The 13,033-nt window shown below is 34.3% G+C and overlaps 2 protein-coding genes across 4 annotated transcripts; both read left to right on the top strand.

The window, feature by feature from the left end:
- The first annotated feature begins 1,255 nt into the window (after positions 1–1,255).
- On the top strand, positions 1,256–4,661 carry slc48a1a (solute carrier family 48 member 1a). Its single transcript, XM_058763886.1, has 3 exons — positions 1,256–1,699; positions 2,226–2,393; positions 2,491–4,661. Exons 1-3 carry the CDS (start codon positions 1,570–1,572, stop codon positions 2,625–2,627), a joined length of 435 nt encoding a protein of 144 aa, XP_058619869.1. The 5' UTR covers positions 1,256–1,569; the 3' UTR covers positions 2,628–4,661.
- A 114-nt stretch (positions 4,662–4,775) lies between these two features.
- hrct1 (histidine rich carboxyl terminus 1) lies at positions 4,776–12,065 on the top strand. Of its 3 annotated transcripts, none has more exons than XM_058763883.1 (12): positions 4,776–5,048; positions 5,263–5,431; positions 6,617–6,826; positions 7,696–7,728; positions 7,951–8,119; positions 8,650–8,697; positions 8,849–9,014; positions 9,111–9,220; positions 9,307–9,364; positions 10,380–10,568; positions 10,673–10,753; positions 10,853–12,065. In XM_058763883.1, the coding sequence occupies exons 3-12, from the start codon at positions 6,811–6,813 to the stop codon at positions 11,243–11,245; spliced, it is 1,263 nt and encodes a 420-aa protein (XP_058619866.1). In that variant the 5' UTR covers positions 4,776–5,048; positions 5,263–5,431; positions 6,617–6,810; the 3' UTR covers positions 11,246–12,065. The 3 variants fall into 3 exon arrangements, with proteins under 3 accessions (XP_058619866.1, XP_058619867.1, XP_058619868.1); XM_058763884.1 differs by having other exon boundaries at positions 6,778–6,826; XM_058763885.1 differs by lacking the exon at positions 6,617–6,826.
- Positions 12,066–13,033: the final 968 nt, after the last annotated feature.

Here is a 13,033-nt window from a genome sequence, read left to right on the forward strand (position 1 = left end):
CCTGGAGTGCCGATGTCCTGCAGAGTTGAGCTCCAACCCTGAAAAAAAACCCTCCCCTGCCTGTAGCCCTGGTAATTCTGAAGACCTTGATTAGCTTGTTCAGGTGTGTTTGATTAGGGTTGGAGCTAAACTCTACAGGACAGCAGCACTCCAGGGCCGACGTTGCCTACCACTGGTATAGTGTATAATGTTAAACAACCTTTTCATTTCAGATAAATGCTGATCTTTGGATCTTTCTATTCATCAAAGAATCCTGAAAAAATTTACTCAGCTGTTTTAAATATTGATAATAACAACAACAACAACAACAATAGTAAATGTTTCTTGAACAGCAAATCAGCATATTAGAATTATTTCTGAAGGATCATTTGACACTGAAGACTGGAGTAATGATCCTGGAAATTTAACTTTGATCACAGGAATAAATTACATTTTAAAATATATTCAAATAGAAAGCAGTTATTTTAAATAGTAAAATTATTTCACAATATTAGTGCTTTTGCTGTATTTTGGATCAAATAAATGCAGCCTTGGTGAGCAGAAGAGAATTCTTTATTCTTTAACATTAAAAATCTTACTGTTCAAAAAAACCTTTGACTGGTAGTGTACATTTGCAATTGAGAAGATGATTTTTTTGTTTCACAATTACTGTTGTGCTGTGAGAATGAGTTTGACAGGTAGATGGAAAACCACTGAGCAAAGATCAAACCGATTAAAACCACCATCTTCAGTGCTGCGCAAACAACAAGAGAAACATGTGACATTATGTGTGTCGCCTTTAAATGTTTACACACTTTTCCGCAGTTTTAGATTATTACTTTTGTTTGTTTAGGCTGGTTGATTTATTTTACATACATTTAAACACTGACACTCAAAAAATTAAAAAAATAAATAAAAAATTGCATTCCTATTTCATATTCAATGCATTTCCATTGATTTTTGCAACCTTCAATCAAACTTTATGCCCAGTTTATACTGTAATTATTTACAATGAATAATGTGTGTTTAATTAGCATGTGATTACACTCATTTAATTCTCAGCAATGAAAGCACATTTAATACTTAGGCCTAATCATTTTATGGAGCACACTGCGGTTAGCCACTGCTGACATGATGAAAATTACAGTAATTATGAGTTATTCTATGAAATACGAACCATTTATTTCCACAACATTTAAAGTACACGAATACAAGTGTTTTGCAAGCCTAAATAGCCTACATATATAGCCTATATAACGTTATATATATTTCAGTAAAACAAACTAAATTAATAACATACAAATGATTCTATGTTTCGCACATATTTAGTTGCCTTTTTACATATTCATATAGCAATAAAACGTTTTGTTCAACCGTTCAAAGCATAGATATGTAGCCAATCTATGGTTCAAACAAACCCGCGTCTGTGAGGTTGTTGATTGTTGCTATGGTGATACCGGGGAGCTCTTCCGGGTCGTGCAGTCGTGTTTACGAATAAGCAGCTCTGCATTACATAATCTCTCATCGATGTTGTAAGCCTTCGCTTCACCCTCTTGTTACAGCTTTACTGCGGTACTTTATACATCATTAATGGGTCCAAACAGGATCTACATCAGTGTGGGTTATGCCACGTTCGGCATGTTGGTGGGATTTTCGGCGTTTATCGTGTGGAATGTGGTTTATAAACAGCCATGGACGGCGGCGATGGGCGGATTATCAGGTCTGTAAATAAACTCAAGGCCACAGACTAACTTCTTTACGTTATACATCCGCTGTCAAATATAGACATTTCACATTTTTCTTTTTCTTTTACTGTCATGCTTTTTAATTCGTCGCTATTATTGTGTGATCTTGCGGTTGGGAAAATCCGGATGTCACATTCTATATGCAGTGTGTGGTTTGCTATTATAATAGAGATGTAATGGATGATTATTTCATTTTTATCTTACAAGGATCAGTCTGTTATCTTCTTAAAATGACTTTGGAAATAATCACCCATAAATAAGGGGATTTTTTTTTTTTACTATTTCTACTCAGAGAAAGACAGAAACAAATATGCGCTCGACAAGAAAATTGGGAAAAAAACATATATATATATATATATATATATATATATATATATATATACACACACACACATACATATATTCATACTTGTAATAAATACATAAATTTGTTTATTTTATTTTTTACAGTTTACACCAATTTGTTTTCTATGTGTATATGTTATTGGTTTAAATCTCCAGGAGTTCTGGCACTCTGGGCATTGGTCACCCACATTATGTACATTCAGGACTACTGGCGCACATGGCTGAAGGGACTCAAGTTCTTCATGTTTGTTAGTTCGGTCTTCTCCCTCCTGGCGATTGCTGCTTTTGCCACCTTCATAGCTTTAGCTATTATAGAAAAACAGTGTAAGTACCTTCACATGGACAGCTTTGTCTAATAAAACATTCCACACAAAATCTATATAATATGTCTGTAATCCATTCTGTATGTTTTTGTCTTCAGCAATAACTGACCCCAAGAGCTTCTATCTATCAGCCGTGTGGAGCTTCATGACTCTTAAATGGGCCTTTCTGCTGGGCATGTACTCCTACCGTTACCGCCAGGAATTTGCTGACATCAGCATCCTCAGTGACTTTTGATTGGCTCCTTCGTCTGTAATAGATTTGTAGTTGCCAGTCAGTGGCTTCACCTGCCAATGTGGAGATGGAAGGATGGATGGATGGATGGATCTCCTTTTTTAAAACCGTCTTACGGCCTCCTTGCTTTCACAGAAAAGACTCAAATCTCAGCCCCTCCTCCCCTCAGATCCGGGCCCTGGAGTAAGAAGTCAGTCAATGTCTGTGATCTGCCTCTTTCCTGTCTTTTTGAGTTAATTGGAGGTTTTACATTGACATTGGACAAAGGTATGTCAAGTGTTTCTAAGGAAGTGGATACACTAGGATGTGGTCACAGGTAGTTGTTACTTTACTCAGGGCAACTTCTCTCCAAATGTCAGATGTGAAACGAAGGCTTTCCTTCACTTTCAGAAGAAAAAAAAGTGCAAAAATTGTACTTTTAGGGGTGCAACCGCTTGTCATTGGGGCAGTATACCTTGTCTCTACTCCTTTATAAGGGTGCATATCAGTACCTGAGAGTGATATGTATTCTTAGGGTACCACTATAAACCATTTTGGGAGAATATGGTCCAAAAGGCTCACTTTGAAGAGACTGCTGTAGTGACAAGGTACAATTTTTGCACTTTTTTTTTCTTCTAAGAGTATTGAATGAGTGTATGATGAAGGATTTGCACAGCTTTATCTAGTGGTCTCAGCCAGCGATGGTGGAATTGACTTTGATTTAATGTTACAATTGTTTTCAGACATGTTCTTTATTATTTGCCATATGTCATTTCTTTTTAAATGTTGTTTAAATGGTGTTCGGAACTGCATACTACCATACTAGTAATTCTGCAGTATGTACACTAGCATTTAAAAGTTAAGGTAAGATTTTTTTTTTTTAATTTATGAAAGAGGTCTCTTATGTACACCAAGGCTGCATTTATTTGGTCAAAAATACAGTAAACAGTAATATTGTGTAATGTTTTAAATAAAACATTACTTTCTTCTGTGTAGTGTATACTACGATACATCTGAACAGTTCTCCCAAAATGTATGCACAGGACACTATATCTCACAATGAAGTGCACCTAACTTTCCATTACCAACATGATGAGCCCTAATAATATCAGCCCCTTTTATCATGTTGACTCGTTATTTGATCAGACTACTAAAAGTAAAGACATGCACAATAGCCAAAATGATGGATTAATATTATGCAGTTCCTCTGTTTGCCACTAGTGGGGATGATTGAGCAATTGAATGATTTACTAACTGGTGCTCAGTCCTCCGCAGATATGTTTAGTTATTTTCATTAAATTGTATTAAGTTAAAACCATGAGCTGAATTCACCATATTTTTGAATACTAAATATGTTATGTCATGTGAAATGTTATTTTTGGATTATTTTTCTTCAAGATAATCTGCCAGACAAAACAAGTGTTTATGTTTTAAAATTCATGTTTTGTTTATTTGAGGGATGAGCGCTCTGTCTGTACGTGTGTTGAGCAGATGTTAAGTGTGGTCTGATTTATTGTAATTTGCAGATGTTAAAGGATCAGTTATCCCCAAATCCTGTCATTTATTCACCGTCATGTCATTTAAATCCAAATTTTTATAGTAAAAAAAAAAGAAAAAAGAAAAATACGAGCAAACCATACAACTCATATAATAGCTTTGTATGAGAAACAAACTAAAATTGTATTCATAATTAAATTAATTTAATTATGAATAAAATTATATTGATGTTGATGGTGAGTAAATAATTTTTGAAGTCTTTTGAAATTTTTAGGAGCCAAAAAGTAACAAAAACTGATTACTTTGCACTAGATTGCATAGAAATGTTAAATGTATTATTTGTTTAAATGAGTAGAAGGTGTCGCCTTCAAAATGCTGAACTTTTACCAACAATGTTTCACTATATAGCATGTATGTAAAGCAGTTTTGTATATTGCTTTTAACCAGCTGTACACAGATTCATCACTGATTACAGTTATACTACCTGCAGCTTAAAACTTTGCACAGTATGTGTTAAATTGGGACATTTGAAGGGGATTAAAGTACTGTTGTTTAACTTTATCCCACAAATCCTGTGTGTTTCCTCATCTTTTCACGTTGGAGAGTTGCCTTTCTTGATGTTCACACTGATCTGAAGTGTTTAGTTTGAACGTCTCACCAGCAGGGGGCAGCCGTTCAATAACTTACTACCGCTTCAACGTGAATCTGCTGCTGAAAGATTATACGTTTTTTTGTTTTGTTTAACCTTGAAATATCAGTTTCAAAACGATATTGATGATACTCTGACCTCTAATAACTAAAAAACGAACGGCTTCTTTTTCTTTCCCACACTCACATACCACATACGTCTGGTCTTTATTTACGACAGTTAACTCCAAACACTTAACTAAAACTAGAGGGCTCTAAAGTCGCAAAAACACAAAACTGCGTAAAGTTGAATATTATGTGGTGAGTTTTGTATAGTTTAAATGTAGCATTGTAACATTTGCCTTAAAATAGCTTTACTTGTTGGCTTATATCTGCTGCTTTCTTGAATAAACAGGTGTTGTGAAGCTCTGTAGGCCAGACTCACCATTGTGAGCTGATATTTATATCATAATGTAAACCTTGATTAAAATCTGTGTAAGTTATAGATTGAAACAGACATGCACTCCTTTTCAAGAGGTGGCGATATGCTTTTTGAACTGGATAAAACACAAAGCTTAATCTGGAGTGAGGAAGAGGATCACGGTCTTTAAGCCCATCAGGTCTTCACAGGCGTCCTTGAATGTGGTGGGTCCTTCAAGTCTGCTTAAACCACAATCAAGTGTAAGAAGCTACATTTTTCAAATGTAAGTACTCCTCAAAATATCATGCGGTCACACTTTATATTAGGTGACACTTAATTACATCAAAAAATAAGTGCAATGTACTTATTTTGATCATATTGTATTGCAAAACACTTTTGCTGCTATTGAGGAGGGATACGGGTAAGGTTAGAGACAGGTTTGGTGTTATTGGTAGGTTTAAGGGTGGGTTAAGGTGTAAGGGATGGGTCAACAGTGTAATTATAAATGCAATTACAGAAATTAATTACAGATGTAACTACATATAGGTGTTTAAAAAAAATATAAATACAATGGAAAATCTTGTATGTACACAATAAGTGCATTGTATCAAATGATTCATTTAAATGTAAGTACATAGTAGTTAAGGCCACCTAATATAAAGTGGGACCTATCATGCCATAATTTTAACATACCTACGTTTAAGTACTCATTTTTGAACTAAAAATCAGTCTGATAATTGTAAAGTTCTGAAATTGCAGTGTATACATAAACATAGCATGTAAAACCACATCAGATGTATGTATAAATATATGTGCAGTTTTTATGTAATTACATTGATTATCTGTAAATAAAGGTTATTCCAGATCTATTAGGATTAGTTTGCCAAAAAATTTAAATCTGCTCATCCTCAGGCCATCCAATATGTTGGCAAGTTTGTTTCTTCATCTGAACAGATTTGGAGAATTTTAGCATTATATCACTTGCTCATCAATGGATCCTCTGCAGTGAATGGGTGCCGTCAGAAAGAGAGTCCAAACAACCGATAAAAATATCACAATTATTCACACGTAATCCACACAACTCCAGTCCACCAATTAACATCTTGTGAAGTGAAAATCTGCTTGTAATTACTTAACATTAAGACATTTTTAACTTTAAACCATTGTTTCTGACTAAAATACAAGTCTTCTATCCATAATATTGCTTTCTCAAAGTAAAGCAATACATGCAATGCTAAATTTCTCCAAATCTCTTCCAATGAAGGAACAAACTCATCTACGTCTTGGATGAGTACATTTTCAGCAAATTTAGATTTTTGGGTGAACTACTGAATTCCTTGAATCAGAAATGTACGAAGCTTTTTTCAGTTTGTTCAAATAATAATATTCAAGTTAATAATGTTCTGTGTCATTAGCAAATTTTGCTGCCTCACAAAATATATTCAACATTGTTTTAATATAAATGTAGTATGTGTAGACGGATGGCACAGGCCTGTTGTACAACCCTGCAGTCATCAGGATGTGGGCTTTTCATCAGCAAAGTGTGAAGCTGACAGGGAAAATTTGGGGCCAGTGTTGACACAGGAAGTGGTGTCTGTATGTGTATAATATATAGCCTGCCTTTATCAGACAACACAGCAGCTACTGACTTCTTCAGGAACAATGCAGCTCATCAGAGGCAAGTATTTAGTACATTATTTCGTAGTTCTGATCTTCAAACCATTGTGAAACTTTGACATTTAAATGTCATTATTAAACTGCTATTTTCAGCAGATTATTTGCTGATAGTTTACAGATCTTTTCCTAAGAGTCTTAGAAGCGATGAATCATTTTTCCTTTAATATATTTTAAATTCACAACCATTCAAAGTCAGTAAGTATTTTTTAAAGAATTTAACACATTAAATTTATTAAAAGTGACCATGCGTACAGACTTGTTACTAAAGATATATTCATCAAAGTATCCTGAAAACAATGCATCATAGTTCCTATTAAAATATTAATCAGCACAACTGTTTTCAACATTGATAATAATAAGAAATGTTTCTTGTTTTTAAATTGTAATAATATTTTGCAATATTGTAGATTTACTGTATTTAATACAGCCTTGGTAAGCATAAAAACAATCAAAAAAAATCTTACCAACCCCAAACTTTTGAACAGTAGTGTATATTAATATCTAACGTAGATATTGCTGATGTTGAACAGTCATCTGTGCTTTGGGTCTATAGAAAACATAACAGATTCTTGTGACAGTCACAGATACCACAAAATATGATATCAAATAAAATAGCTCTACATGCAAGAAAAGCATTTAATGTGTTCCATTTTTGCCATAATTTGTTGCTATAAAATTGTGCAGTTGAGTATTATCTGTAACAACATCTACACACACATCAGGATGTGGCTTTTAATTTAGGTTTCCGCTGCTGGAACAACCACAGACCTACTAACTTGCACTCAAAAAAACAACTGTCACAAACTGCTTTCTTAACATTTTTCATCAGTGTATCAAGTTATTAATAAGGATTTTTCTATTGTTTTTCAGCTTTTGCATTTCTTTGCCTGGTGATTTCAGTCGGTAAGTCCACTCGCAACCTGTTTAAAATGTCATTCATCAGTCTCTCAAGGAGGTGTGCGTCTACAAGCACACGGCTGCTAGATTAGAGAGCACTTGAGGAAGCACACATTTGAGAGGCAGAAGAAGCTGAAGCTAAAATAGCAAACTTTGGCTGCTGCTGAGGGCATTCAGAGAAACAATAATAACACAGCACTGAAGTTTTCTCTCACTCATACGTCTCAGGTGCGCAGAGGAGTTACAGACTGACCTGCTATCTGGATGTTTTAACACACCGCACACATGAGGGGCCGTGCTCTCACATCATCCTCCCCTTGACCTCCTCTGATGATGACCTTTACCTCCAAAGCTTGTCAGAAGATGACAGTGTTACTCTTAGAAAGATGAAGGAGAGGTCTGATTTTTGATCTTTTCTTGACTCATTATTTGACTTAATGTGCTATTAGTGTTTTTATATATATATATTTTTTAAAGATGTCTATATGTTTTATTAAGCTTTTATTTTTGTTATTTTAGTACTTAAACTAAACGAAAATGAGAAATGTTGCCTTGGCAACTAGCTGAAATAAAATAAGTAAATTTTTTATATTTTGTATATTTTAAAAATATTTTTATTACAGTTAATGCCTATTTTATTTCAATTAATAAAATGATTTTTATTGGTTTTAGTTTTAGTTAAGGATAATAACCCTGAACTGAACTGCTAAAATTCAGACATTTGTAAAAAATAATAAATAAATGTATTATTATTATTGTAAATAGTATAACTTTATATATATATATATATATATACATATATATATATATGTGTGTGTGTGTGTGTGTGTGTGATCATAATACAGTATTTTAGCCTTTTACACACACTTTTAAAAAATAATAATAATATGTAAAAATGTGTTCATAAAAATATGTAACTTTCCCCAGAAATCCAACTTTGAAGATTTTGCTTGGCTTGGAAGTCAAATCATCAAGGTACAAAACAATTCATAATTATTTACCACTTTTTTTTGTTGTACTTATCAATGAAGAGAATCTCTGAAAACTCTAAAACATATACCACGACAGTATAGTGACAGTATATTGACATATTGGCACCATCTGACTAACTAAATTTGCTGTTTAGGTTGGAGCTGATGTCTACTAATGAGGCTGGTGTTGAGTCTTTTGTTCAAAAGGTATTGACATACTTAAAGGACAAGAGTTTAGACGGTCTAGACGTGACTTGGCTGGATGGCCCTAGTTCTGATGAATCTAGCAGAAGCACAGAGCTATTCACAAATTTTCTGAAGGTAAGGACTATTATTTTCAGACAAAACACATCTAAATGTGTTTTGCTTTAATAAAAACAAAGTGTATTTTATTACAAGCTTCCATTTTGTCTGTAGAGTCTAAAAGGCACGTTTGAAGAAGAAACCCAGCCTCTACTTCTGTCATTGTCTGTACTAGAGCCTGTTGACCACAGTGTGGTCACTTATAATGAGCGAACACTTTCACAGTGAGTCTCGTTCCTACGCACCATTCATATTGCGCTTGCTGTGCGTGGTTATTTTATGTACTTAATAGTTTCTTTCCTTTCAAAAGGTATGTGGACTTCATCTCGATTCTGCCTGCTAATCTCGAAAAGGACGGACCATACATTGTAAATTACTAAAATTTCTTACAATTTGTTGAAACAGGCTTTTATTTGCTGGCTTTAAAATTCATTGAGTGGCTCAAGGATGACATATTTTTGGATTTTGGATGTTAGCATCACCCTTGTTCACTCGACAAAGATAGAATTTGTCCACTGGCTTTTGGATTACTGCAGAAAAGAAGCTCTGTCACCAAAAAAAGTTTCTGATTTTTACATGCTTTGTTCATTATTATAATCTTCACAAATTAACAGAACTTTTATGAATTTTGCAGCCCAAATACAATCACCAGAAGTAAAAAGCTAAACGTAGACTATAAACAAACTACAGCACGGTCAAATGACTTCAACATCACCACCAGCATTAAGCTTCAGAGTTCAGACAATTCTTTTAGTGTTTATTTAAAAACATTTTCCCTGGCAACACAGGTTGTGAAAGTGGACTAGTAAGTTAAGTTTACCTTTGGTCTACGTTTGGTGTGATGTTTGTGCCTCTGTAGTCCCTTTTAGCAACTTGTTAGCAACTGCCTTTTTAAAGACAGGTAAAAGCTGTAAAGAAATCACAAGTGGGGTAATACTGTGTATTTTATGTAGTATAAAAAATATCTTGAGTTTGTGTTCACCACAGACCTTATTTTAGGCATCTAACCAAAAACTCATTTAAAAAATCCATTGACTTCAGGACGATGGAAACTGAAATGCTAAATGCTAAAATGCTAACTCATTTCCAGTGTTTGGCCTACATAATGTGATTAACTCTAGTAGGATGTATTCCTGCATCCACATCTTTTTATGGTCCAGGAATAACGTAACTTATAGGCATAACACCTTTAAAACTACTTCCAAAGGGAAAAAAATGATTGGTCTGTAAAACTTTTGTAGCATCTATAATTCTTAAGATCTTCATATGTTATTCCAGAACCAGCAAGGATATAGACCTGTCATATTTGGGTAAATCATATTTATCTGTTAGCATGTTAGCATTCTAACTCTGGGTTTACCTTATATTTATTTTCCTTTATAGGACAAAACAGTCCAACACTGGCAGGACCAGCAAGTTGACCTGCAAAAGCTCAATCTAGCCATGCCTGCTTTTCTACGGCGGTCATGTCGAAGGCATCACCACAGGGATCACCTCAAGCATGATGACATGAATTCAGAGACAGGAAGGAACGATCGCATCCATGTTTTGGGCTTATACCTAGGTGATCAGGTAGGCTATAACCGCAGATAGTATTAGCTTAGCATTAATTATTAGCTTCCTCAGGGAGAGCTTAGGCGAAATTGTTTAATCATCCGAAACGCTTATCCTTTCAGGTGTGTCAGGCCATTAAAAGTGGACAAGAGCGGTTCATTACTTTAACAAGTCTCTCAAATGAGCAAAGTCTTGTAGCAGAGGTAAGTGAAGTGTAGTTTTAAAGCAGTAACCTAATGTAGAAATGTGAACTACTAGATGGATAAGCAGAAGATGATGTTGCATTTGTTGCATTTGTCCAGGTGCTCCAGAAAGGCTTTGGTGGCATAGGAGTTGTCTTCATAGATTTGGACGTCTTCTATAACTCCACATGTGCAAACATTACTGAGGAAGAACGAGCGATGGTTGAATCAAAGGTGATTGTGCATTCACATCATGAACACAGACGTCATGAGCATGGTGGTCATCATCACAGGAGGAACCATCACCACAGCCACCACCAGCATCATCACTCTCATCTTTCTTCCGGCAGCCATGGTCACCATCAGCATGGCCGTCATCAACATGGTCATCGTCACCATGGTCATCGTCACCATGGTCACCGTCATCACCATCAGCATCACAATCACCATCAACATCGTCCAATAATTCCTCAAAGCAACATAACCCTGGACGAACAGCAGGGCGTGAAGTGAATTTAATACATAATTTGCATGTGATGCATGTTAATGAGAGACCTGCTTATAGAAATCTGGTGTTTGAAGCTTGCCAAGTTAAAAGTTTGACGTAAAATGTATATTATAAAATGGATTATATATATATTCTAAGGCCATATATATTTTGGCCTTTAATAAGAATAAGAATAATAATACATTTTCCACACAATATATATAACATTTTTCACACAAAATTCTCATTAACCTTTATATACGGTATATAGTCTATCTATCTATCTATCTATCTATCTATCTATCTATCTATCTATCTATCTATCTATCTATCTGGCATTTAATTAATAATAATTACATTTCCACATACAATTCTCATTACTTTAATGTACTTTAATGCATTCAATATTTGATTCCTTTTTTATTCCTATTTTGTCATTGATTCCTATTTTTGTCAACTCGCAACATAATAATTGTGGTGGTAATGTAAAAAATGTTGGTAAATAATAATCATTTTACAATTGATTACTTTTTTGCATTACAGTAAATTACAGTAATGAGAATTACATTTTTGCAATATAGTGATGACAATGACATTATGGCAATGTGAATTAATTTTTTGTAATACTGCAAAAATAATGTTTTCTGCATTATAGTACTGAGAATTAGTTTTTTGCATTACAGTTATTTGACTAATTTTGTTTTGCACTATGGTATTGCAATTTTTTTGTTTTGTTTTCACTTTTTTAATAATTGCTTATTGTAAAACAAAAAAACAAACAGCTTATTGTATATCAGAGCAGATCAATGCAGCATTATGAAATAAATATGTAGCATAAAAGTCTTAGTGATTTCGCATTCTTGTCTTGAACAGTAATGCAAAGCTGCGAGAGATCAATTTAAGTGCATGTGGATGTTCATTAAGCTCTAAGCTAATTGTATGACCAAAATTATGATTTTACCAAAAACGCCGGGCCTGGATGAAGCACTCCACAGACTGAGCCTCTGGAGGGCGACTGGCTTCTGTGTTCAGGACGGCAGGTTGTAGGCATGGCTGGCCCAGTGGTGGCTAGGTCTGCTTTGCTTTATGCATGAGTAGATTTATGAGGCTATTACTTGGACATCCTGGGGTATAACACACAAGCACACACACACACCTGGTTCTTCAGCTGCCTGTGGCTCAGAAGAGCAGTGGCACAGTGGGTGTGTACAAGGATCCTGCTGTTTTAGACTTTAATTGGGAGCATTTGGAGATGCAGGTAAATTACAGGCCATTCTCTCCTCGTGTGAGAACACGTTCCTTAATGTCACCTCAGCATCACAAGCTGATGAGCGTCATTTAGCATCTTTAGAGAAGGATGTATTTGTGTTAATGCACATTGCACTTTTAAATGTGATATAGATTTACTTTTAGTAGATTTTAGTGGTAAATCTACACAATTTGAGTTTAAATGTGAATTTTTGGATCATTTGACTGATAAAATTGATTTTTTTTTTCATTTTAACATGATCACTATCCATAAAGAACAACTTAACTTTTCTTCTTTATTTTATTATTTTTATTTTATTTTAATGACGATGGTGTCAATATCAAACAACAATTAATAGTATGAAACATTAAATCATTTTAAAAATAATTAATTTAAATTAAAATTTACCATATTCGGTTTGTTGCAAAAAAAAAAAAAAAAATTCACAATACTAATATGAACAGCCTCTTCCTCTTAACTTTGACCATTGCACTTTTCCCTTTTTTTTTAAATAAAATTTTTAACAAACTGGCAGCAAACAAATAAATCAATATAAAAGGAAAAA

Source organism: Onychostoma macrolepis, chromosome 23 (assembly GCF_012432095.1).
Source record: "Onychostoma macrolepis isolate SWU-2019 chromosome 23, ASM1243209v1, whole genome shotgun sequence".
Taxonomy (NCBI): domain Eukaryota; kingdom Metazoa; phylum Chordata; class Actinopteri; order Cypriniformes; family Cyprinidae; genus Onychostoma; species Onychostoma macrolepis.

Bases quoted from the DNA above. Each gene is read 5' to 3' on its own strand.
- slc48a1a (XM_058763886.1), top strand. From the start codon at position 1,570: ATGGGTCCAAACAGGATCTACATCAGTGTGGGTTATGCCACGTTCGGC. The intron at 1,700-2,225 runs GTCTGTAAATAA...TTAAATCTCCAG, and splicing joins GGCGATGGGCGGATTATCAG to GAGTTCTGGCACTCTGGGCA. The intron at 2,394-2,490 runs GTAAGTACCTTC...TTTTGTCTTCAG, and splicing joins AGCTATTATAGAAAAACAGT to CAATAACTGACCCCAAGAGC.
- hrct1 (XM_058763883.1), top strand. The intron at 8,698-8,848 runs GTACAAAACAAT...TTTGCTGTTTAG, and splicing joins TTGGAAGTCAAATCATCAAG to GTTGGAGCTGATGTCTACTA. The intron at 10,754-10,852 runs GTAAGTGAAGTG...GCATTTGTCCAG, and splicing joins AGCAAAGTCTTGTAGCAGAG to GTGCTCCAGAAAGGCTTTGG.